General features: G+C 44.1%; 1 protein-coding gene across 1 annotated transcript; it reads left to right on the forward strand.

Moving 5' to 3' along the window:
- Positions 1–24,043, forward strand: notch1a (notch receptor 1a). The gene is made up of 34 exons (XM_042218754.1): positions 1–269; positions 1,469–1,550; positions 7,988–8,250; positions 8,354–8,692; positions 9,798–9,920; positions 10,004–10,237; positions 10,333–10,488; positions 10,623–10,808; positions 10,919–11,032; positions 11,593–11,706; positions 11,806–12,039; positions 12,140–12,250; positions 13,378–13,570; positions 13,669–13,814; positions 13,930–14,043; positions 14,659–14,778; positions 14,904–15,056; positions 15,148–15,376; positions 15,478–15,679; positions 15,771–15,924; positions 16,029–16,213; positions 16,747–16,879; positions 16,998–17,255; positions 17,347–17,459; positions 17,568–18,139; positions 18,229–18,669; positions 18,801–18,946; positions 19,061–19,274; positions 19,394–19,478; positions 19,570–19,732; positions 19,862–20,160; positions 20,268–20,415; positions 20,516–20,613; positions 21,520–24,043. Exons 1-34 carry the CDS (start codon positions 212–214, stop codon positions 22,780–22,782), a joined length of 7,443 nt encoding a protein of 2,480 aa, XP_042074688.1. The 5' UTR covers positions 1–211; the 3' UTR covers positions 22,783–24,043.
- Positions 24,044–25,935: the final 1,892 nt, after the last annotated feature.

Below are 25,935 nucleotides of genomic sequence, written 5' to 3' on the forward strand. Positions count from 1 at the left end.
ATTTCATTGAGAACTCGGAAGGCAGCAGGTTAACATCTATGAACTGAGTCCAGCTGAAGACTTTCTCTCACCCATCTCTCGCTGTTGGATTTACCTCCATATTTTTTTTTTCTTGGATATTTATTTCAAGACAACACCTGGATTCATCAACTGCGGATCTATGCGAACCCAACGCGGGAGTCAACAACATTTGTGAAGTTGAAGAGGAGGAATGTATCGTTTCTTTGTGAAACTAACATTTCTGATTCCAGCAATCGCCATCGCACAAGGTAAACAATTTTTATTTATTTTTGAGCGTGCATTGCCACAGAGCATGACCGAGACTTATCTGTGATATTCGCAACAATTAAAGTGGGCTTTAGAGAAGTTTGTGAATTATAAAGAGGAAGAGAAAGGCACTCGATTAAACTGATTTGAGTGATTTAAAGGTCATGCTGTATAATTATGATCGGAGTATTAAAAAGTTGCATAAATAAATCTCGATGAAAGTTTTCCAGCTTCTCTTGGCCGTGGGAAAGTGAAGAAACCAGAAGCTGCAGTGCGCTTGGCTGGCTCCCCCGGTGTGCGCTAAATGAAGATGTCGCGAGCTATTTTGTCCGCTCATTGCAGAGCAGTCACACTAAAATCAGCTGAGCTTATGCGGTAGATGCAGCAATGTTGGAACCACGATCAAAAGCTAACTACCTGAACACAACATTTAATTTGTTTTCTTACTCTAAATTTATATCAAGAATTTTATCAACAAATATTTTTAATGCTTTATAAAAAACGATATTTAGAGTTTTAGACAATAAACGGTCTATTTGTAAGATGTTATTGGACCACTTTCATGTAAAATATGAGATAATGGAAGTTGGTGCGGAGGGACGCGGATTTTTTTTTTGGGGGGGGGGGGGGGGGCGGGCGTAGGGACGCAGCAGAGTTGCAAGCACTTTTGTCTACAAGTGTGGGAGAGTGTTGTGAGTCCCGGGTTGGCGGGGGGTGGAGGAGGAGGAGGTGCTGTTATTCCCGTCTGCCCGGTAAACAATACCCGAGGAGAGTGTTTTATGGCTCGTGCTGCACCACGATTTCTTTTGTTCCGCATCTGAGCCCCGCAGCTGCTGCGCTCTCCCCGCAAAACCGTGCGCCCCCCCACAGCCCCCTCCCCTGAATTAGAAAAAAAGCCACGCACCACGCGCTTCTAGCCTCACCAGTGTCCACGAACAGGCTTCCCAATATCCCCTGCGGACACTTGTGGAACAAATCAATTTAAAAATCACGACGCGTGTGCATTAAAATTTGCTAATAAAGCTGTGTTAAAAAAAACAACCCAAAAACCAAAACTTAACTGCTGAATAATTCCCTCATGATTTCACCTGCAGCTTAATCCCGATTAATCCCAGTGTGCTCATTTCCGTCCTGTGTGCACAGAGAAACTGTGCTGGGTAAAACATGTTTTGATCTATATATTTGTTTATGCATTCAACAGGTCTTAAATGCTCTCTACCCACCGAGGCATGCCTTAATGGAGGAAGATGTGAAGCCACCCCAAACGGAAATGGTGAATGCAAGTAAGTAACAGGGAGCCTGAGAGCAAAACATGAAGAGCTGAGCGTGAGGAACCCATGCATCTTGTTGCGAGTCAGAGGAAAGACCAGACCATGTAGCTAGCTTCTTGTGTTTGTGTGTTACTATGCCAGCTTGTGAGATGGTTGTAGCTGAGCGGTGATCGCACCTCAGGTGAGCGTTCATAGCCACCATCAAATCCAAGGTCACACAAAGGTATACTTTCGCTTTCGGGGAAGGTACCCCATTGCACGGGTGGGGAAGAAAAAGAGGCCACATATTCCCCCTTTTAATTCCAGCCTTTGAGCGGTCTCTCTGCTCAGCAACCAGAGGCCCTTAAGTTTCCTCTGGGCTGCTGTGCTCCTGTACCCCTCCGAGTGCTGCATTGCTCTCTGCACACATTCCCTGAAAAGAAAAGACTTTAAAGGAGTGCAGAAATGAAAAGAGAGAGCAGCCTCAGAGTGCTGGGGAGATGAGAAAGGGGAGGCCGGAACACACAAAAACCAAACACACACACGACACAACACACACACACACACACACAACAGACCACACACACACACACACACACACACACACACAAAGTCCCCCTGAATAGCTCTTTTAGTCAGCCCCTTAATGAATGCAAGTCCCCCTTTGCCTGGCAAAGTGAGAGGACGCGTCCAGTCCTAAATCTTGTTTTTCTGCTCTTTCATGGGCGACAGCTGGGGCTCGCCCGCCGCCCGTCACCCATTGTCCTGCAGTCAGAATAATGCTGTGTGACTAATCTGAGTGGGGCTTCCCATCATGCCACAGCCACCCCAAACACCACAACACACACCAAACCCCTGCCATACCTCCCCCTCCTCCAAAAGGCTTCTCTCCGTCGTTTTGAATGGCTCTCTCCCCCAACCACCCCCACCTCACCCGCTTGTGATCTCCATTTGAAAGCCAGATGGCTGGGAAATGTAATTGGATTGGATGTCAAGAGAGTGAGATTAATTGGAATAAAGTGCAGAAATTTGAGGGCGAACAAGTGGGAATAGACAGGGAGGCAGATTGTGGGGCTGTTTGTTTAGAGTGTGGATTGATGTTTTTGGGTGAGACGTTTTAATATGCAAACATGTTCCCTTGAGCTGACCTTCCTGTAAATTTTAATATAATGTAATGAGACACCAACTTTTATCTGGTCTGAGTTGGAAACTGATGCTTTCTGAAAGCATCTTTATGTGTGATTTTTACTTGTGGCGTCACTTTATTTTTTCTCCCCTCTTGAAAGAAACTCAGAGGTGGCCTGGTTTGCCCTGGGGCATGTGATCATGGCAGGCTCTCCTCTGGTCTGCGGGGACAAGGGAGAGCTATTGAAGGACCTACGCGAGTAGCCCAGGGGCACCAATTCACAATATGTGAATCCGCACGCTCTGCACACACACACAGTCACACACAGCGCCCTGCACGTGTGCGCACGCTCTCACACAGAAACTCTCTCCACCCTCCGATCCCACAAAGCTGTTATTGTGTTCTTCATCTCTGCTCAGTCCAATTAAAAGCAGACAGGATAAGAGCATCACTTCACCCACCCGCGCTCTCTCTTCCTCCTGGCTTCCCGCTCATTCATCATTCATCCTTGCCAAGCTAAGCAGCTATCAGTCATGGGGACACTGTGAGATTCGGGGGGTCAGGGTAAAGTGTCTGTAGCAGAGAATCTTCCAGCAGTGGTCCATATTTTTGTGCCATGCTGTGTCACATCAAATTCGCTTTTAAATTTTGTGCTGCTGACACATAGGTGGAAAGTCGGCTGAGTTAGAAAGGAGGGAATGCCTGCACCGTGACAAGAAAAAGGAAAGCAGTGGTGGAGTTCAGCTGAGGGCATCTAAATTGTGCGGTCGCCCTCACGTGATGTTTAGGGGAAGGTCAGCAGGTTATAACACATCAAACCCACAGAACCAACTATCGGAGATACCACTGAATCATGTTCTGCTTTTGTGGTTATGCAGCATATGGTGGCACAGTTTTGAGTGGTTAAGACAGATCTGAATCCTCTTTTCGGCACAGTTCTCACGAGTGCGAGAGTCGAATCACATGCCGACAATGATGAACAACATTACACCCTTCCTCCCTCCCCCAATATTACTTCATACCTTTAGGAAATCAGGAAAAGGATTAGATTTGTCTTCTTTATTCATGTTGCATTCACTAGAATCTGCTTTTTCTCAAGCTGATATTCAAATGAAGGATTTTAAGGTGATTTTTAACCCCAACCAACTGTAAATTCAACAAGAGTCAAAACCTCTAAAGATGGTAGGTTTAATTCATTCTACAATCACAGCAGTCAGCTTGGTAGAGTAAGGTTAGATTTAGCTAAAAGAAATATAACAGCTAGCTGTGTGGTTGACTGATTGGCTGAGATAGTAAGGTTCCCATGCTGGTTTTAAAAATGGAACAAGAATATGGTCTTAATGTGTGTGACAGCATACACCTCCAGAGAAAATCGAAACACTCAAAAGGAACAAAGGGGAACCAGCTTTAAAACCTTTAATGCTGTTTCCTCGATTGAAGACAAATCTCTTTACATTAAAAGACTGACTAACTTTAGGGGAAGTCGGAGAGTTTATGTAAATTGTGGCGATATTGGACACGGAAATAGCAACGAGTGTCTGCAGTGGGGAAGTACTCGGTTGCGATTCTGTGAATTAAGAGGTTATCTCAAGGTCTGGGGCTTCCTGTTTCCCACGAAGCTGCAGCAGTCTTTTTTAATGTAGGCAACTTTAAAGTTTGAGGGCACAAGCATAGCATGAGTCAAATTTAGTTTCCATTTGTCAGACTGTAATGAGGGCAAAGTCAGGTTAAAAGGTTGTTGCCCTCGGTCTGGCCTTTACGTGACAGACTCACTGTTATTGCTGCTTTGCTGAAATGGGTGCCGTTTTGGTCAGAGATAAGTGTTAAGAATAAACATCTCAACTGTCGCCCCACATGTCTCGAATACTGCACTGACAGAAATAGACCAGACGAGAGAATTTCACTTAATGTGATGTAGCTAGTAGAGGGAGCTGTATGGTGTTGTTTATTGACGATAATGCGTCTCAGTCACAACCTGAAATGATTTTTACACTCTTCCTCTAAGAATGCTGCTCTTCTTTTGTCCTCCTATAGGATTACCAGGAAGGTCTCTATAAAAGCTCAGCTCCCTGAATCAGGGACATACAAGTGCTTAGTGGGTTTAAGGTGCCTGCTGGTGTTGCCTTTTTATTTGGGGTTTAAGCTCTAATGCTGCCACTCCCCTGGTTGGGCCCATTCCCCAGATGCCAGGGGCCACATGATATAGCACTGAAAGAGGCTGGTGGGAAAAAAAAGGTCCCATCTTCTTACAGTTGATGTGCAATTTTCAGATATAGAACTCCCAGAAGAGAACGCATTGCATATATAATGTAAAGGCATATTTTTTCACACCTACTTTGGAGACTGATCTGGAAACCTTCAAAGCAGGAGATGCTGATGCAATGCTGTCAGAGCAGAGCGATAAGGGCCTGTGTCACTCTAGTGGGTGTTGAAAGTTCATATCTAGCAGTAGAGGCTATCAAATGAAATAACTCTTCTAGCCAGAAAATGTGTGCATGTCTTGATATTTCTAGTAATTGCATGTGCATGGGGGGGAATGTTATCTGGTTGGAATGTGAGTCACCCTTTATAGCGACCAAACAAGTAATGATGAATTAATATGTTGTGGTAACACACTTATGCCCACCTGACTTGATGGTAATCTGAAGTAATAGACTCCAGACTACTCCATCGGCTTTCACTGATAATCATCACAAGAGGTGGAATGGCAGGCAGGTGTTTTTCCTGGTTTTGATTGTGAGCTGGGATGTTTTTACAGCGTTGTTAAGTGAGTGCAGCAGAACAAGGTGCATGACACACACACGCACACACAGGGAATCAGAGTTATGCTGTCGGCTGTTTACCGTACTTTTGTGAATGAAAGTGAGCTCACTGTCAGGCTGTGCTGTTATTCAGACAGGTGCCAAATTCTTCTCATTCTGACCGCCTCTACCAACTTCACTGATTTTAGAGAGTGGAACAGAAACCGCTTTATTATTGTCCAATGATTCTTCTAAGATCCCCTTTTTTGAAGATATATGTTACTTGTAGAGAGTAACTTTTTTGTTTAGGAAGGTGGTTTGATTTCCAAGCAATAATGCGCATTTTACCGAACCAAATGAGCATGATTCAATGTTTAGTAAACACTTTATGCAGTTTAGCCCTTTTTAGGTTCAACAGCCTGAGAGTGCACAATCTTTGTATGACTATTATACACCCTTTTAATATAACAGTGTTTCTCTCTCATGGATTTTATTGCTGTAGTGGGATTTGAGAGGCTTCCAAATCCAGTGCATTTCTCATTTTCTCTAGCTGGGCTACATTGCTCCGCTCTTGGTCTTACTAACAGATGTGGACCCCAGGGGTCACATCTTGGCTAATGATGAGACACATTCAAGGGAACATCAACTAACCAGACAAAGCAAATGAGGAGGAAAGGGCAGAAACAAATATGTAATAAAGACAAAAGGACGAGTGAAAATCAAAAGAGAGAAGAAAAATAGTCGGTGATCTTGGAACGTTGTCAAGTATCATGAAAGGAAAAACCAAGACTGACAACATTATACATGCCTTTGATTACTGTACGCCACCCTCAGTCATTTCACATGACATTTTCCACAGCGGTGGCATTTCCAGCGCACAGTTGGGCACGTTTTGTGTCAGAGCATAAAGTCACCCCCAGAGTGACAGATGGTAGATCAGGCCCAGCAGGGAGAGTGGAGAGAGGGAAGAGAAGGCAAAGGGGCTGTCCCACAGTCACAAAAGTGTTTAGGGTCAGAGGTCGGGGAAGCATCTGCTCTGGCCTGAGGGGACATTGCAGCGCTGGGAGAGACCTGTTGCCGTGGTGTGTGCTGCTGGTCTTTTCAGCGTGTGGGTGGATCTTTATCTCTGACTTCAGGACAAACAAGGTCTATTACAGTCAGTTTGCGTGGGAGTTAACTACACACACACACACACACACACACAGGATGGTACACACACACCATTATTAACACCTCGTTTTTATCATAGTGGGTGAGATTTTTGTACCTCAGCAGTGAATTACCTTTATAATTCACTCAGTGTGTTTTCCCGGTGACTTCAAAGTCACCTCAAATGCTTTTACAATCTTGCGCCAATTACAACTGTCTGGACTCCCCGTAGAGGCCCTGCTAAAAACTCCCTGTTGGTCTCACCTATCTAAGTCAACAATAGAGTTATGAACAATCTGGTGCAACACAAGGGGAAATGAGAGCTAAAGTAGAGAAAACTAGAAGGAAATAATTTATGTGAAAAGGGAAATAAACAAAAAAAAAGGGAACAGGTAAGGAAGAGAGGAATTAAGAATAAGTCGTGTGGTTTGGAGGCACAGAAGTTGCAACAGCTGACTTCACATGGGTTCTTTATGTCCCCGGGGGAGAGGTTGGCTTTGTCAGCACCCCTGTCTGAGAAGGGGACAGAAGGGAGGGGGAGGAGGAAGGGGAAAGGAGGAGGGGACACGAGGATGGGGGAGGAGAAGGAGTCCTGACCAACAGCTGCCTTCATTAACATGCGCACCTGCTCCCTGTGGAGATACTAGGAGGCCAACAGATGCCCTCCTTTACACATAGCCACTCACACACTCAGGTCACAGCTACACACAGTCACACAAGCCTCCCGATTCAAATGTAAACACTTTTCTGCTGACTTTAAATGCTCCCTTACGTGACAGATGGGACTGCAGTGTTATGTACGGGCTGCATATCAAATAATGTCTGTGCATTTCATTAGCACAATGCTAAAACAGTCAATTTCTTGTACTCTTTGGTCAAAATGTATTGATTTTTTCTTTTTTCTTTTTTTTACAAACACCCTGTAACCACAGTGGGCAGAACCCATCTTTGTGAAATTTATGAGAGAATTTGTTCAACTAACCAGCCACTTTGAGCTGTGTGACTTAGCAGTAACAGTCCTTGGTCTGGATAGGAGGGAAGCAGGCTTAGGGCCTGAATGCAGAGCTTCATATCAGTCATCCATGAGCGGCACATTCCCCTTGATCTCTACGGTCATTGTGGATGAGTATGGACAGCATGGGGGCGAAAGGTAGATGGGAACAGGCTGTTAGACTGCTAGACTATTTTGTGGCGTCTGTTGTCCCGGCAGAATGTATTTTCAAGGTTCTGAGGGAAGCTAATCCAGAGAGACGTATTAGAACAACATGTTATCCCTGTCACACTGCAGTGGGACTTTGTTGGGCGGGAAACTTTTAGTTCCCTTCTACACCTCCCCCTTACACATCAAACCCCTCATTTTACTCCCCTTTTGTTTAGATAATTGTTCCCATGCTAAAAAAAAAGTCATGCTTTTCTAATCATTGCTGCTCCCTCTCTTCGCTGTCTGTTCCCAGGTGTCCCAGTGACTACATAGGCAGCCGGTGCCAGTATCCAAATCCCTGCAGTCCTTCGCCATGCCGCAACGGTGGCGAATGCCGCGCTGTTTCCCATAGCAACACGTTCGATTTCCGCTGCGTGTGCCGCCTGGGTTTCACTGACCGACTGTGCCTGACCCCCACCAACCACGCCTGTATGAGCTCCCCCTGTCGCAATGGAGGAACATGCCATCTCATTGCCCTCAATGCCTACCGCTGCGACTGTCCACCTGGATGGTCTGGTATGTATGGAAATGTTCAAAACTTGTTTCGTGACTACAAATCTTTTGCCCCTCTTTTAAGCCCTTTTTATGATTATTTCACTTTTACTATGTTACTTTCCAGGTAAAACCTGTCAGGCTGCCAACCCATGTGCTTCCAATCCATGTGCAAATGGTGGCCTGTGCTCAGCCTTAGAATCCACCTACATCTGCAAATGCCCACGCGCTTTTACTGGTCAGACCTGCAAGCAGGATGTAAACGAGTGTGCCCAGACTCCCTCTCCCTGTCTCAATGGCGGCGTATGCGTGAATGAGGTGGGCTCGTATCACTGCCGTTGTCCTCAAGAGTACACAGGCCAGCACTGCGAGAACCCCTATCTGCCATGCAGCCCGTCACCATGCCAGAATGGAGGCACTTGCGTCCAGAAGGGGGACACCGCTTACGATTGTAGCTGTCTTCCAGGTATGGCACAAACATGAATTTACAGAGTAATGGTAGCTGCCACGTGGAGTTGTGGATGGTTAGTGTGGTAACAAAACACACAATTGTTTTTCCTGTTACATCAGTTGACCTACAAACCAGGCTGTTGTTGTAGTAAAATCTGATTGGGTGGAGTGGAGTAATCTGGAATCACCGCTCTTCCCCTCTCTCTCTGCCAGCCTGCACAGGCAGGATGCAGTTGCACAGACGTTTCCTTCTGATAATCGGTAGCGAGCCCCTACAATGGCAGAGAAACCCACATGCACACAAACCTATAGATTTACACACCCTATTCACGAGGTCACAGACTCGCAAAAATATCTTGTTTTTCACATCAACACTGCCAGCCTGTCTGCCACATTTATTGCGCAATGTTGTGGTAACTGCTGTTAAGAGTCAGGACACCAGATGTGTAGAAAGTGCACACACAATACATACGTGTAGATGTGGGGAAATAAAGAGGAGAAAAAACAATTAGGGATTTTGCATCAAACCTATACAGTACTTATGTTTAAATTATTCATACCATGCTTTCTAATTTTTATTAGAAAGTACTGCTATAGAAGGTCACAGTTAGTTCCAAAAGTCACAATCTTACTTTGGAGTAGTAGCAGTGTACATTGCGGACTCTTAGGGAAAGGATTACCTCCTTATCCCTAGCAAACCACATCAGTTAAAATAAAAGGGTGGTTGGATCAAGCTTTAACTTGCCTGTGTTTTTGTCTCATTATGTGGTCAGCACAGAGCCCGTTGTTTGGACATGCGGATGAATAACTGATGTTGTGTGTCGAAGTTTTAAGTCACGCTGCGTGCCAGTTGCGGGTGTCTTTGCTGGAATGCGTTTAGATAGCGCACCAGTACAGGCACCTGTGGAGCTGTGGGTTGATTGTTAAGCGGAGCTATTGTGCCTATAAAACACCCACACAAGCCTTTGATGTTAACAGAGGGGACAGGCTGTGCTCTGCCACGAGCTTGTATATCTATTTTTATGCAGGAAGGAAAGGTCTGATTATTACCCGCAATCAAGTGTCGCAAGAGCTTTTCTACATTTTGACTCGTTTGTTCTCACCCCACGCCAATCCAACAGGCTTCACAGGCCACAACTGTGAGATCAACATCGATGACTGTCCAGGCCACAGCTGCCAGAACGGTGGTGTTTGTGTGGACGGGGTGAACACCTACAACTGCCGATGCCCACCTCATTACACAGGTACCTTTCACTTAAAGGCTTTAAAAAAATCCTCCAATAACATTTTAAGATAATAAATACCAACTTTTTTTTTTCTCTTTTAGGTCAATACTGCACAGAAAATGTGGACGAGTGCGAGCTGATGCCCAATGCATGTCAGAATGGCGGGACATGCCATGACACGCATGGTGGCTATCACTGCGTCTGTGTAAATGGGTGGACTGGCGACGACTGCAGTGAGAACATTGATGACTGCGCCAGTGCAGCTTGTCACCACGGTGCCACCTGCCACGACCGCGTGGCCTCATTCTTCTGCGAGTGCCCCCATGGACGCACAGGTATGGCTCTTGTGACCCCTCTGTGAATGCTATGCAGACATATCATGATCATGATAATGTTTAGGGAGTAAAATGTAATACATCCATGGCTACAGGTCTGTTGTGCCATCTTGATGATGCCTGCATCAGCAACCCATGCCAGAAGGGCTCCAACTGTGACACCAACCCAGTCAATGGCAAGGCAATATGCACCTGTCCCCCAGGTTACACTGGATCGGCCTGCAACCTGGATATCGATGAGTGCTCTCTGGGTATGTTATTAAGCTACCAGTTTGTCTCCTTTAGTTTGGATTACAACCCTCTGATGATTGTGATTCTTTGAAGTTAACACGCAGAACTGATTTATTATATTTATTTATTACAACTTGCATATTTAATGTTTTAGGTGCTAACCCCTGTGAGCATGGCGGTCGCTGCCTCAACACAAAGGGCTCCTTCCAGTGCAAGTGCCTCCAAGGGTATGAAGGGCCTCGTTGTGAGATGGATGTCAACGAATGCATGTCTAATCCTTGCCACAATGATGCCACCTGCCTGGACCAGATCGGAGGGTTCCACTGCATCTGCATGCCAGGTAAAGCATCGGTTTGTAATACAAGAAGACTACTTTTCTTTTGACATGTTTTTTTCCTTTACTTTGTGGTAAGAAAAGAAACGTGACCTGACCTATAACTCCCATTTCAGGATATGAGGGTGTGTTCTGCCACATCAACACAGATGAGTGTGCCAGCCAACCTTGTCTCAACAATGGCAAGTGCATTGACAAGATCAACTCCTTCCACTGCGAGTGCCCCAAAGGTGAGAAATAATCTGATTACTACAGTAAAAGCAGAGCCACAAAAATAGCTTCCATGGTATCATTTTAACCCTCCCCTTTTTTTGGCAAGACAATGGGAGCTAAGAAAAGAGGGTGGATCATTAACTATCTGTCAATGAGTGCCGTGCATGCAGTCCCCCGATTGAACGTAAATGATTTACCTCTTCTAATAGTGTCAGTGAAGCATTTACGAGTGTGCTGGACAGAACAGACAGGGCTGCAGAAACATTAGCATATTTGGCGGGCTGGAGAGTTTGTGTAAGAGCTTAGCGCCAGAATTGGGGGGGGGGTAGGGATTGGTTTTTAGCTGGTAAGCTGTGGACTATTGTGATGTGGTTTGAAAGAAAGATTTCACTGCACAGTAAGAGCCCGAAAAAGGAGGGGTGAAGGGAGTGTTGTGGAATGATTTGTTAGGACTTTCAGCACCACGTGGCCTTTTTTAGATGCAAATTTCAGCAATTTTCTGCATTTCTGCAAATATCTTTCCTCTCAATATTGAAAGAAGTTTAATTCTTGGTTTTAAAAAAATCTGCATCTGCAGGCTTTTCAGGGAGTCTCTGTCAGGTGGACGTTGACGAGTGTGCCAGCACACCCTGCAAGAATGGAGCTAAATGTACTGATGGACCCAACAAGTACACCTGTGAATGTGCTGAAGGTACACCAGACTAATCCTTTCTTCTAATTTATTGCGTAATCTTGTTTGTCTTTCTTAGAAAAAGGTTGCGGGTGTTAAAGCTGTTCTCCTACATTACAGGATACACAGGGCAGCACTGTGAGATTGACATCAATGAGTGCTACTCCAATCCCTGCCACTATGGCACCTGCAGGGATGGCCTGGCTTCCTTCACCTGTCAGTGCCGCCCAGGCTACACTGGCCGCTTGTGTGAAACTAACATCAACGAGTGTCTAAGCCAGCCCTGTAAGAACGGCGGCATTTGCCAGGACAGGGAGAATACATACATCTGTTCCTGCCCACAAGGCACTGCGGGTGAGACTTTAATATTATACAACTTTGAAATTCTTCCAGTGAAATATGCCTGCACTTTCTTCACCTTTTTTCTGCCCCTTATGTATATTTTGATCTACAGGTTTCAATTGTGAAGTGAACCTGGATGACTGCAAGAGCAAGCCCTGTGACTACGGGAAGTGCATCGACAAAATAAATGGCTATGAATGTGCATGCGAGCCCGGTTACACAGGTGAGCGCTGGGTGGAGTTTACAGGTGCAGGGGGGTGGTCACCTGAGCTTTGGGAGGGGCAGGTAGAACAGGTGGCTGGCGGACCCATTCCTGTGGAACAATGGTGTCATGTTGCCTATGTGGGACGGAGGAGAAGAGAAAGGGAACACAGCCTGATACATGCACACAGCACACACAAAGCACTGACTTTGTTTCCCGTCTGAAAAGATTGTGACGTTGAGCTTGCAAAGACTCTGTAAACTGATACTTTGAAAGGAAAAGAGAGGCTGTCCTTTAATCACATATCTGATGGTTATTAGTGTGTCTGCACGACAAGCCAGTTAACACTTGATTTACTAAGCAAGCCAACCTGTAATGCACTAAAATACAGAACTTTGGTGACAGGCACTCTTTAAGAAATAGACCAGGCAGGTCACATGGATCCGGTTCTGACTGATGTTCTCACCCCACGCCAATCCAACAGGCTTCACAGGCCACAACTGTGAGATCAACACAAACGACTGCACTGACAGGTAGCTCCCCTCACTACAATCTGTTATTATTAAACTGTTCTGATGAACTGACCCAGAGGAACTGAAGATCAGGCAGTTGGGCCCTCCTCTCCTGACTGATGAAGAGCATAAGAGGAGGGAGCCGGGTACGAGATCAGAAAGGGGGGTGGGGTTAATTGTTACTCAGCCATGTGTGAAATAAGTCTGGCCTTCTGTCCCTGTAAACAGCCCTGGGTGAGGTTAGGTCTCCTGGATGGGGGTGGTGTGTGTGTGTGTGTGTGTGTGTGTGTGTGTGCTCCCCCCTCTCTGTGATTCAGCTGAAGGGCTCCTTCTGCCTATTCAACAGGGCCCTATTCAATCAATGTAGGAGAGGTAAAAGAGCCTCCAGGGGCCACCAGGCTTGGTACACATTGTATTTGTTGAATATTGAGGGAGTTTGTCTTTTTGTTTTTCATATGCAAAAAAAACCCTGCACAGATTATCTCAGTGAGCAAACTGTAAGGCCTTAAATTATATCACATGGGAGTATCCAGCTGTTTGGCTTCGATAATGGCCAGCTTAGTTATTGATCACTTCAGTTCATCCAAAAGAAACGTTTGTGACACTGTTCTTAAAACCAGATTTACTGTCTTACAGGAGCAATGTGTAACATCAACATTGACGACTGTGCCATCAACCCCTGTCACAATGGAGGCACATGTGTGGATGGCATCAATAGCTTCACCTGCCTGTGCCCAGAGGGATACAATGATGCCACCTGTTTGTCCGAGGTTGACGAGTGTAGCAGCAACCCCTGCATACATGGCAGATGCCAGGACCTTCTTAATGGGTGAGTAGGGATCCAGGTTGTATGAGGAAAAAAAAGTACACACACACACACATATATATTTATATATATCAATTACTGAACAAGCCTTTCTACTAAAGATACAAATGTACCTGTGACTCTGGCTGGAGCGGCCAAAATTGCGACATCAATAACAATGAATGTGAGTCCAACCCATGCATGAACGGAGGAACCTGCAAGGATATGACCAGCGGATACCACTGCACGTGCCGAGTTGGCTTCACAGGTCAGTGTTTGGCCATACCTGCACTTTTCTTTTTTATTTGCGCACAGATTGAATGAGGAGAGCCTTGTTGGCCAACATCTAACCAAAGTGTGTTCTCTAATTCCAACTGCTGTAGGTCCTAATTGCCAAACTAACATCAATGAGTGCGCCTCCAACCCCTGCCTCAACCAGGGCACTTGCATCGATGATGTGGCTGGATACAAGTGCAATTGTTTGCTTCCTTACACCGGTACGACATGTAACTGCTTATCTCTCACTGTGAGAATTACAACTGCTAACTGGATTGTTCATTTAACTAGCACCTGCTTTTAGCTGTTTGCACAGGTCTGATAGCATGAACACAATCTTCCAAGTTTCCACTGAAAAAGGATTAGACTGTTATATTCCGTGTTGTTTTTGAAAACATCACCCAGCGGCTACTGACAGGGATGTCTGGTTTTTGGCGTCTCTGTGTGGAAAGATCTGCTCGTCTGTTTTGCTGGGATAATAGCGTGTGTGTGTGTGTGCTTTTTGGAATAACAGGCCGTTGTGGCTAATGTAACGCAGAGACCCGGACACTGCTCCGAGCACTAGTCCCACTTCCGCCATGTCCTGTTTCCTGTCTATGAACAAACAATAGCAGGAAACAGGAAGGCCTTTCCTGTTTGGCTAAGATGTCATGGAAATGAATAAGGAAGTGGAATGGAAACTGGAATTTAAAAAAAATTGTGTTGCTTTTAAAATTGTGTTTTGCAGTCACTGAAACTGTGGTGCTTATTTTATTACATGCAGTTAGGTACTCAAAGGAGCTCCTATGTAATGCCAGAGTGATTCAATCAATGTTGGTTTTTTTTGGTCATACCAGGGGAAAATTGTGAGACTCTACTGGCCCCCTGCAGTTCCAGGCCATGTAAAAATGGTGGAATATGTAAGGAGTCGGAAGATTATCAAAGCTTCTCCTGCATCTGCCCTGAAGGATGGCAAGGTATACATTTTTCCAGCTAGTGTTTTTTTGTTTTTTTTTTATTGTTTGGCTGAATGTGTGTGTAGTCAGTTAGTATATAATTACCCAACAGTACAATACTTTTTTTTGTTTGTTTTCCCCTTCAGGTCAAACATGTGAGATCGATATCAACGAATGTGTGAAGAGCCCATGCCGCAATGGCGCCCTTTGCCTCAACACCATGGGAGGTTACCAGTGCAAGTGCCAGCCGGGTTACTCTGGCCAGAAGTGTGAGACAGACATCGATGACTGCAAACCAAGTAAGAAGCAAATCTAAAGCCTTTTAAGTTCCCACTTTGTGTTTGACTTAAAACAAAAGTGGCAATCATACTTCCTTTTCTTGCATTTCAGATCCCTGCAGTAATGGTGGCCTGTGCCGCGATGGCATCAACAGTTTCACATGCACCTGTCCGCCCGGGTTTCGTGGTGGCAGATGCGAGCAGGACATAAATGAGTGCGAGAGCAACCCGTGCAGGAACGGGGCCAACTGCACCGATTGTGTGAACAGCTACACCTGCACCTGCCCACCTGGCTTCAGCGGTATCAACTGTGAGATCAACACAAACGACTGCACTGACAGGTAGCTCCCCTCACTACAATCTGTTATTATTAAACTGTTCTGATGAACTGACCCAGAGGAAAGTAAGGGATTTAACATTTCCTATTTTCTTGTTTCAATAGTTCTTGCTTTAATGGTGGCACCTGTGTGGATGGAATCAACACTTTCACCTGCCTGTGCTTACCCGGATTCACAGGGAGCTATTGTCAATATGATATCAATGAGTGTGACTCCAAGCCATGCCTCAATGGAGGCACTTGTCTTGACAGTTATGGGACCTACAAATGCACCTGTCCTCATGGCTACACAGGGATCAATTGTCAGGTAGGGAGAAATATTCTTATCTTTGTCTTATCACATGCCTAGGCTTCTTTACTACATCTAAGTACCTTCTCTCTTTTTTATCCTAAATTAGAATCTTGTGCGCTGGTGTGACTCTGCTCCCTGCAAAAATGGAGGTTCGTGTTGGCAGCAAGGTGCCTCCTACACCTGCCAGTGTCAGACTGGATGGACTGGCCTCTACTGTGACATCCCAAGTGTTTCCTGTGAGGTGGCAGCTAAACAGCAAGGTACGCTCATTTCGATTATAAGGTGAAGCTTTTGATAGTAAATTTGCTATAGTCTGGTGGGCAGTTTGTACATTCTGAAACTCCTCGTTTGTCTTTGATTGTAGGTGTTGACGTGGCTCACTTGTGCCGGAATTCAGGCCAGTGTCTGGATGCTGGAAACACGCATTATTGCCGCTGCCAAGCTGGCTACACTGGCAGTTACTGCCAGGAACAGGTGGACGAGTGCTCACCCAACCCTTGCCAAAATGGAGCCACCTGCACTGATTATCTAGGAGGCTACAGTTGTGAGGTAAAAGGATATATGAGTAATTTAAGGATGAATTGATTTATTTAAGTTATCTTAAATAAAGTCCTGGACAGGACTCTGTCAGCTAAGCCAGCTTGATAAACCATTGTCACCAGGACACTGATTTATATTTGGTGCTATGACTCTTTTCTGGGAACTTCGTATATATGTAGTACTCGTAAGGCACCTCCCAACCCCTTCATGAACATGCATGGAAAGCAGGGAGCAGTGAGAGCAGTATTAGAGAATACAACCGTTATAACAGTGATTAAGTCAGTTAGAGCATTAAATGAGGAGCTGGGATAGAGGTGGGTTACAAAGTGATTTGCAGATGCATATGGGAATCAGCTGAGCCACCAAGTGATTGGTTGGCATTAAGACAAACTGTTCTGAAGGGATTGCAGCTGATATGGATTTAATAGTCACTCTGAAATATGATATAATAGATACATCAAGAGGCTGTTTATTTCTGGTAACCCTCTAAACTTGTTTCTCATTTAAATAACAAAATATGCTTGAATTTCTTTTATTGTCAGTGTGTCCCTGGCTACCATGGTGTGAACTGCTCAAAAGAGATCAATGAATGTCAGTCTCAGCCCTGCCAAAATGGAGGAACCTGCATCGACCTAATCAACACATACAAGTGCTCGTGTCCCAGAGGAACACAAGGTATCTTATAGTTTAGCATATGTGCATACACACATTCCAAAAAATATACTTGATAAATGAATACCTAGGTATCCATGGTGTGTAACCCAACTTATCTGTTTCCCTGGACCTGTTATAGGTGTCCACTGTGAGATTAACTTAGATGACTGCACCCCCTCCAGAGACCCACTCACTAATGAGCCCAAGTGCTTTAACAATGGCAAGTGTGTGGACCGCATTGGAGGCTACCAGTGTGTGTGCCCACCGGGTTATGTAGGTGAGCGCTGTGAAGGGGACGTCAATGAGTGTTTGTCAGATCCTTGTGACCCCAGAGGCTCCTACAACTGCATCCAACTCACCAACAGCTACCGGTGTGAATGCCGCACTGGGTATACAGGTACTGAATGTGGATCAGCAGCAAAAGTACAGCAAAAGTCTAAATGTTTTCTAAGAGTAGCTGACACATGCTTTTTGCTTCTGTGCCACAGGCCAGCGTTGTGACAAGGTATTTGATGGCTGCAAAGGGCGACCTTGCAGAAATGGGGGGACATGTGCTGTTGCCAGTAACACACCTCATGGTTTTGTCTGCAAATGTCCACCTGTGAGTAAAACATTATAGCGTCTACTTAAATGTTAGCACTTAAAAAGTCCTTTTAAACCAAAGCATAGCACACTAATCATAAAGTCTGTGTTATTTCTGCCCCTGTAGGGTTTCACTGGCTCCACCTGCGAGTATGACTCTCGTGCCTGTGGAAGTCTGAATTGCAGGAATGGTGGCACGTGTGTGTCAGGCCATCTAAGTCCACGCTGCCTGTGTCCTTCAACCTTCACCGGGCCTGAGTGCCAAACTCCGACTGACAGCCTCTGCATCTCGAACCCCTGTTACAATGGTGGCACTTGTCAGATAACTCCAGACCCTCCGTTTTTCCAGTGTAGCTGCCCCAGCAACTTCAATGGTCTGCTCTGCCATATACTTGACTACTCGTTCGTTGGTGGGTTTGGCCGGGACATCACCCCACCTCCGGAGGTGGAGATGAGCTGCGAGATTCCACAGTGTGACGAGTTTGCAGGAAACCACATCTGCAACTCAGTGTGCAACAACCACGCCTGCGGCTGGGATGGAGGAGACTGTTCGCTTAATTTTGATGATCCGTGGCAAAACTGCTCCTCTGCTTTACAGTGTTGGCGATACTTCAATGATGGGAAGTGTGATGGGCAGTGTAATAGCCCTGGCTGTCTCTATGATGGTTTTGATTGCCAAGGACAAGAAGGACAATGCAAGTAAGTGTCACAGAAATGTCTTGGGTGTTTTTTTTAAAGATTTGTGGGGCGGTATCAGAATATTAACCCAGTCTTATTTTGTTTTTCAGCCCTCTATATGATCAGTATTGTAAAGACCACTATGCTGATGGTCACTGTGACCAGGGCTGCAACAACGCAGAATGTGAATGGGATGGACTGGACTGTGCCAACAACATGCCAGAGAAACTGGCTGATGGACATTTAGTTCTTGTGGTCCACATCCCACCAGATGAGCTTAAGAACCGCTCTTCAGCCTTCCTCAGAGAGCTCAGCAGTGTCCTTCACACTAATGTGGTGTTCCGCCGTGACGCCAAAGGAGAACCCATGATCTTCCCTTACTATGGCAATGAGCAAGACCTTGTTAAGCATAATGTGCTGAAGCGCTCTGCAGATGGGTGGCCTGACTGGGCTTCGATGCCAGCCAGTGTTTTGGATCAAGTTAAAGAGGGTGTGTCATCCATCGTCAGCTCCCGGAAACGCAGAGAGTTGGATCCTTTGCAAATCAAAGGGTAGGGCACAACATAGAGAGTTTTAGCTAGGTTTAACATTTAATCACTAAATAATTACACTGATTTGTATTCACATCACAAAAAGGCTAAAAAAGGTTAATGCTAATGTGACTATCTATCTCTGCTCATAGGTCTGTGGTGTACCTGGAGATTGACAACCGTCAGTGTTACCAGCAGTCTACTGAATGCTTCCAGAGTGCCACAGATGTAGCTGCATTCCTTGGAGCACTGGCCACCAGTGGGAATCTCAATGTTCCCTACATTGAAGCTGTCACAAGTACGTGTCTCAGTTTCAGCCATAAGATTTTCCATACATATACACATATATGCATAGACAAACACAATGCATTTCAGTCATGTAAAATAATTTTATTTTAAACAATCATTCCAGGTGTGAGACCTACTCCCTCTGATTTGGAGCTCTACCCCATGTATATAATCTTCCTCGGTTTGGCTGCTCTGGGTTTCATCTGTCTGGGCGTTCTGGTGTCCCGTAAGCGGCGACGAGAGCACGGCCAGCTCTGGTTTCCTGAAGGATTCAAAGCATCGGAGCCAAGCAAAAAGAAACGCAGCGAGCCACTGGGAGAGGATTCTGTTGGCTTAAAGTAAGTGCACTCTGAAAGTGGAATGTGAAGGTTACTGGCACTGGCAGTGGGTCACTATATTTCCTTGACTTGTATTTGCTTTGCTGTAGGTGCTCTAATCTGCAACCTCTTTTCAATAGGCCAATGAAACACTCGGACATGAACCTCATGGATGACAATCAAAATGAATGGGAGGACGAGGATCCGGAGTGCAAGCGCTTCAGGGTAAGAAGAGTTTTCCTTTGCACCAAAGCTGTCCATTCTAAATTTTATCATCTCTGATACTAACACTGACACTAACTGGTGTGTCTTTCAGTTTGAGGAACAGGCCATGTTGGATTTGGGTGATCATACAGATCACAGGAAATGGACACAGCAACATCTGGATGCAGCGGACCTGCGGATTGAATCCATTGCTCCTACACCTCCTCAGGGAGACATAGAGAATGGATGCATGGATGTCAATGTCAGAGGACCAGGTGTGTAACTGAAAAACTCACAATTTCTCTGTCAGGGTGTCACAAACGAATAAAACATAAATTATCTTTTGAATTACAACTGACTGAAGATGCTTATATACTCACTGATCCACTCCCCCTTCTTTTCAGATGGTTTTACTCCCTTGATGATCGCCTCCTGCAGCGGTGGAGGACTGGAGAATGGCAACAGTGAAGAGGAAGAGGATCCATCGGCAGAAATAATCTCTGACTTTATTTACCAGGGCGCCAACCTCCATAACCAGACTGACCGTACAGGCGAGACTGCCCTCCACCTGGCTGCCCGCTATGCCCGCTCAGATGCTGCCAAACGCCTCTTGGAATCCAGCGCAGATGCCAACGTTCAGGACAACATGGGTCGCACACCGCTTCATGCAGCCGTGGCAGCAGATGCACAGGGAGTGTTCCAGGTAAATGCCCTGGAAATCCCCTTAGGATTTTATTTTCAGGACAATGTTTGTCCCAGTTTGACCCAACAGTTTAAATTAATTTAACAGAAAACATCTTGTCCTTGCAGATTTTAATCCGAAACCGTGCTACTGATCTTGACGCCCGCATGCACGATGGAACAACACCATTGATTCTGGCGGCCCGTTTAGCAGTTGAGGGCATGGTTGAAGAACTTATCAACTGTCACGCCGATGCTAATGCCACTGATGAATCTGGTAGCTAAAGTTTTATCAAACTACAATCTCTACAGTTTTCACAAATGGCTTATTGTGCTAGGGGTCATGATAATAAACCCCGAATTTGCACTCTCTGCAGGTAAATCTGCTCTGCACTGGGCTGCAGCTGTAAACAATGTGGAGGCTGCTGTGGTACTGCTGAAAAATGGTGCCAACAAAGATATGCAAGATAATAAGGTATGTGAAATGATATGCATTTAATGGAGGTTTTCCACAAGCCTTTGTCCTTACATTTACAGTGATTATCTAGTGTATGAAGTGTTGTTTAATGAGAAGTGGGTATTTCCACCCAGGAGAGCATACCTCCCTGCTAGAACATGTACTTGTATATCCTTGATAAGAACAACAGGTATAATAAGTCATACACATAAAAAAGATGAGATGCGGTGAAAAGCAGCTTAGAGATGCAGCAAAGGTAGGCAATCTTAAGCAGCTTAAACACTGTATAAAAGTCCTGTTTGAGATTTGTTAGTTAGATCAACAACAAAACAAAAAAAACTGTTATCAGCTGCTGACTAGACGTCTACAGTCAATTGTTGTTGCAACCTACGTAAGTGGCCAACATCATTGGTGGTGGTGTGCCAAAAAAAAGAAAAGAAATGCCTGTTTTGTTATAAATTTAATGTTATATTCGTTGTAATTTCTGCTGTCCTCTCGGCCAGATCTCTCATGAAAAACAATTTTTAAATGTCAATGGTTTTACCCAATTAAATGCAGGATATATAAAAGTCACATTGCTAAAAATCTGAGCATCTGTGATACATTAATATATCATTATTATTCCTTATACTTATTCAGTAATTGTTATTCTCACACTGATAAATTAAAAAACAGAGGCAAAAAAGCAGCCGTAAATGCATAGTTGGAATCAACTGAACCGGCCAATCACAAAAGTTATGGGCTGCATCACTGCGATGTGTAGTTACATTTCTAGTGAGGTGCAAATCAGATTATGCCGTGGGGCTTCAGAGAGGTTTGTAGTTACAGTGGTGTAGAATTCCTGCTGAAGCAGAAATCCCCATTTACACTGACTTTGTGGCCTGCCTTAACTAATGATAATCTCAATATTTGGTTTCTTTATAGGAAGAAACGCCGCTCTTCTTGGCAGCCCGTGAAGGGAGCTATGAGACAGCGAAAGTTCTTCTGGAGCATTTTGCCAATCGCGAGATCACCGATCATCTTGACCAGCTGCCCAGAGATATTGCCCAGGAACGCATGCACCATGACATTGTGCGTCTTCTGGATGAATACAATGTGGTCAGGAGTCCTGGGCTTCATAGTGCACCCCTAAGCACCTCCACCCTCTCCCCACCTCTCTGTTCCCCCAATGACTATCTCAGCAACCTCAAGCCAAACGTTTCGGGCAAGAAGATTCGTAAGCCTAGCTCGGGTGGAAAAGGAGGAAAGGACAACGGCAAAGATAATAGGCTGAAGAAGAAAAAGTCAGTGGATGGGAAGAGTAACTTGCTAGACACATCAGGTGTCCTCTCACCAGTTGATTCCCTCGAGTCACCCCATGGCTACCTTTCCGATGTTGCCTCGCCTCCCATGGCTTCCCCCTTTCAGCAATCGCCCCCAATGTCTTTAAATCACCTGCAGGGGAATGGAGATTCCCATCCTGGCCAGATGAACATGGGTAAGGATCTGAGTTGCATGGCTTTTGATCCTAACCCACCCCGTCTCACCCATTTGCCTGTGTCCAGCCCCAACAGTCAGGGCGCAGCATCTATAGGTGGTGGCAGAGGGGGGCAGTGTGATTGGGTCTCCAGGATGCACTCAAGCATAGGCCAGCAAGGAAGCTTCACCCAACCGCCACAGATAACCCATAACATGATGGGTCCTCTGCATGGTGTCAGTACTGCCACCCTGTCTCAGATAATGGGCTACCAGAATCTGCAAACCAGCCATCTGGGCTCGTCTGCTCACATGATGCAACAGGCTCACTCGCGGCAGCTCCAGCACCAGAACTCTAACAACACCACAGCCACTCAGTCCCTCAACCAGAGTTTCCCAACTGTTGAGCTGAATGGATCTGACATGCAGCAAAACAACTGCTCAGGCCGCACCATGCCCATCCACACGGTGATGCCGCAGGAGACCCAGATTCTTGGCACCCAGTTTCTCACCCCTCCATCTCAGCACAGCTATTCAGGCCCAATGGACAACACACCTAGCCACCAGCTACAGGTGCCTGACCACCCATTTTTAACCCCCTCCCCTGGGTCCCCTGACCAATGGTCCAGCTCTTCCCCACATTCCAACATGTCTGATTGGTCAGAGGGCATCTCCAGCCCTCCCACAAGTATCCACTCGCAGATGAATCTAATCCCAGACCAGTTTAAGTAAAAACTTGTAAAATGGACTGAACTCTTGTGTGGACTAGATAAAAAATATCCAATGTTCACCATGAAAGACACAGAAAAAACTTGTTTCAAGACTGAACATGTTCTTTTTTCTATTTTCAGTTTTTATACTAATGACAAGAACAATTTTAGTAATTTTGTATTTATTTATGTGCTTTTTTGACTGAAAGATAAAGATGTTTTTATATTTATGCTTTTAAATTTTTATTGTTTTGGGGGGTTTTTTGTTCTGTTTTTTATGTATTGGAAGACTAGAACCCATAAAAGGGAGTGTATATCAGAAAACAGCTCCTGCGTGTGTACACTGGCTATTTATTTCTGTCTTCTGTTGGTATATTTACTCGATTTATTTTAATATTTGACGTATCGGTCTTGACAGATTTTATCCTTGGGTTGCTTTATGTTTGTACTTTTTAAAAAAAATTATAGATTATTTTAAAGTTTCAGTATTAATTATATTCTAACCTCGTTTGTCCTTTTAATTTCCACAATTTTTGTTACTAAACTACATTTCACTAAGTCTTATCAGAGTCTGCTTTGATCAGATTTGTACATAAAGCATCACCTTTCATGATGTTGCTTGCTACACTATTCTCTGTAAAAAATAATGGTGGAGACAGTAACTGAGCAAAGGTATCAAAGATATAATACTTTAAAAATGTTGGACCTTAAAGCACAGAACAACTCGGCTGAGAGCTGCTTTTGAGAATGAGTATAAATCCTCTCAGTAAATCTGAGCCTATTCTATTGAAGAGCAGTCTTGGCTGGCAATGAGTAATAGATTTGTGGTCATTCGTGATGCAAGGACTGTTTCTTTATTGCATACTTATATCACAAATCAATGATTACATGTTTAACCTGTTTTGTGTTAAATGGCAAACCTGTAGTAGAACACTGAAATGTTACATTTGCCACAATTTCAAATAGTGCCAGTGCTTTTTGAAACGCAGTGTATGTGTGTGTGAATTTTCTTGTAAAAAATGTGGGGCAGAAATTGTGAAGGAAGCTGGGACCTTTGTATGTTTAATGGAATCACCTGCACTTTTAAAGGAGTGTGGTTTAAGGTGTTTAAATGTCACGTTTTATAAACTAATCCAGAGGTAAAGGTGTTTTTTTTAAGAAAAAATAATGAATTCAAAATCAAACTTCATGCAAAGTTGTAGTTTGCTAAGAAATATTTGCTGAATAAAAATGTTTTGTAAAAATGGTCTTGATTCAATAAAAGCTATTGTTAAACTTTAAAATGTGTGTCTTTCTGAATTTTACTTTATTTTCTGAAAAAGAAAATGCCTGCTAGGGTTGCTGATAAACATTTGTGTGTAACATGATGTTAACTGAACTAGATAAGAATAAATGTGTGTTTGTTACTATCGCTATTCATGCAGTGGGCTTGCTAGCTAATCTGCTGAAGATTATAGCTGATTTGAAAGTATGCCACAAAGGAATTATGTCATTGTTTACATCTCTTCAAGTTTCAGTGGACTTATAACAATATGGTGCATGTACAGAGCTGACAGTTTTTCTTCCTGGTGCCTACCAGACAGGTTTAGGCCAGTACCAACAGTGCTGTCACATTATAATGCAATACTTTTTTTAAGTACATAATTTTGCTAACTGGCACTATGTTTGCTTAAGCTTAATTAAACTAAAGATAAACCTAAAGTACAATATTTCATTCCTTTGATGTATGTGAACCATTCTGAGTCAGATAGAACATGTTTAATTTTTATCTGAGCCACTGAGTGTCAAGGTTTTGCACACTCACAGCCCGCTATTTGTTACACGGGCTCGTCCACTTTTTACTTTTATAATTGCATTAAATTTTCATGGCACAGATTCAAAAAGGTGCAGGAAGCATTCTACAGAGAGTTTGGTTCATATTGACATGATAGCATCACACAGCTGCAGTTGCCCTAAAGATGGTTTTGTGGAAAAATCTAACAAGATCAACAGATTCTGAAATACCAAGAAATACCTGTCCATTTTATACCCACAACCCAACCGAAGTATGTTCATAGCCACTCACATTCTGATTCTCCGTTTCAAGTTCAGTTGCCACTATGTAATAGACTGCTTAGATATCTGAATCAGCTGAACACGTATATGTAATAAAGTGTCTGAGCCCCCCGTCCCTTTTTTCACCTAAAACATCTTATAAAATGTGATATCCTAACATAAGCAGTTACACTTAAAAATGCTTTATTTTTGATTGTTTGATTTATATCTTTGTCATTTTCACACCATTATCCAGCATTCGTCCAATGTAACCACATTTATGGCTACTTACTTTTTTTTGCCATGAATTTACAATTAAATTGTTTTAGACATATAAATTGACCAATACCGCCCCCTCCTGGATGTATTCCTCAATGAAAAGCAGCACACTTGTGACAAAGCCACATTTAATCACTTTGATTATTGGAGGCTGGCTTCACTCGCTGACTGTGTGAAGTTTCAGACCTACTCCCCTACGTGGAAAAATAAGAATATTACGCCTTAATCTGGGTTCACCTAGGCAGAGGGTTCTTCTTTCACTGTTTTTACATGATGACGGTGAAAACTGATGTGTGAGCCACCAAATGCAGTGATTGTCGATTTTTCATATACCTCTTTGTACCATTTTAGGTAAAAACAGCAATTAAAGAAAAACATTTCGTTTCGTACAAAATATATTTTAGAATAAACAGATTTTTATCCACAGCAAAAATAAATGTTTAAAATACAATGTTTTATGGACGAGAGAGATAAGCATCAATTTCATTCTGTGCATGGTGATCCTGCACAAGATCACATTCACTGCTTTCCCTGTTCTATGAGTTTGGGATGGCTGCCATCTCTACTGTTTTACTGTGCCTTATAAGTCACCGAGCTCTGTGTGCTGACTCTCGCACGTGCTCATTTCTACAGTGGATATAATAAATAAATAAAACAATAAATAACATTACTTGTAGTTATGAACTTTTTTGTCTGTTTAAAACAAATATTACAACAATATCCAATAGGAAATTAAATCAAGCAAATAATTGCTTTATTAATTATATCCAGTCTTATTAGTTTTAACTTTTGGTATAAATTATTTAGTTCTAAATGATTGCCTAATGCAACAATCTTATGTTTTAGGTTTTACTTTTTTATT

This window comes from Haplochromis burtoni, unplaced genomic scaffold (genome assembly GCF_018398535.1).
Source record: "Haplochromis burtoni strain Fernald_Lab_line unplaced genomic scaffold, NCSU_Asbu1 Contig_23, whole genome shotgun sequence".
Classification (NCBI taxonomy): domain Eukaryota; kingdom Metazoa; phylum Chordata; class Actinopteri; order Cichliformes; family Cichlidae; genus Haplochromis; species Haplochromis burtoni.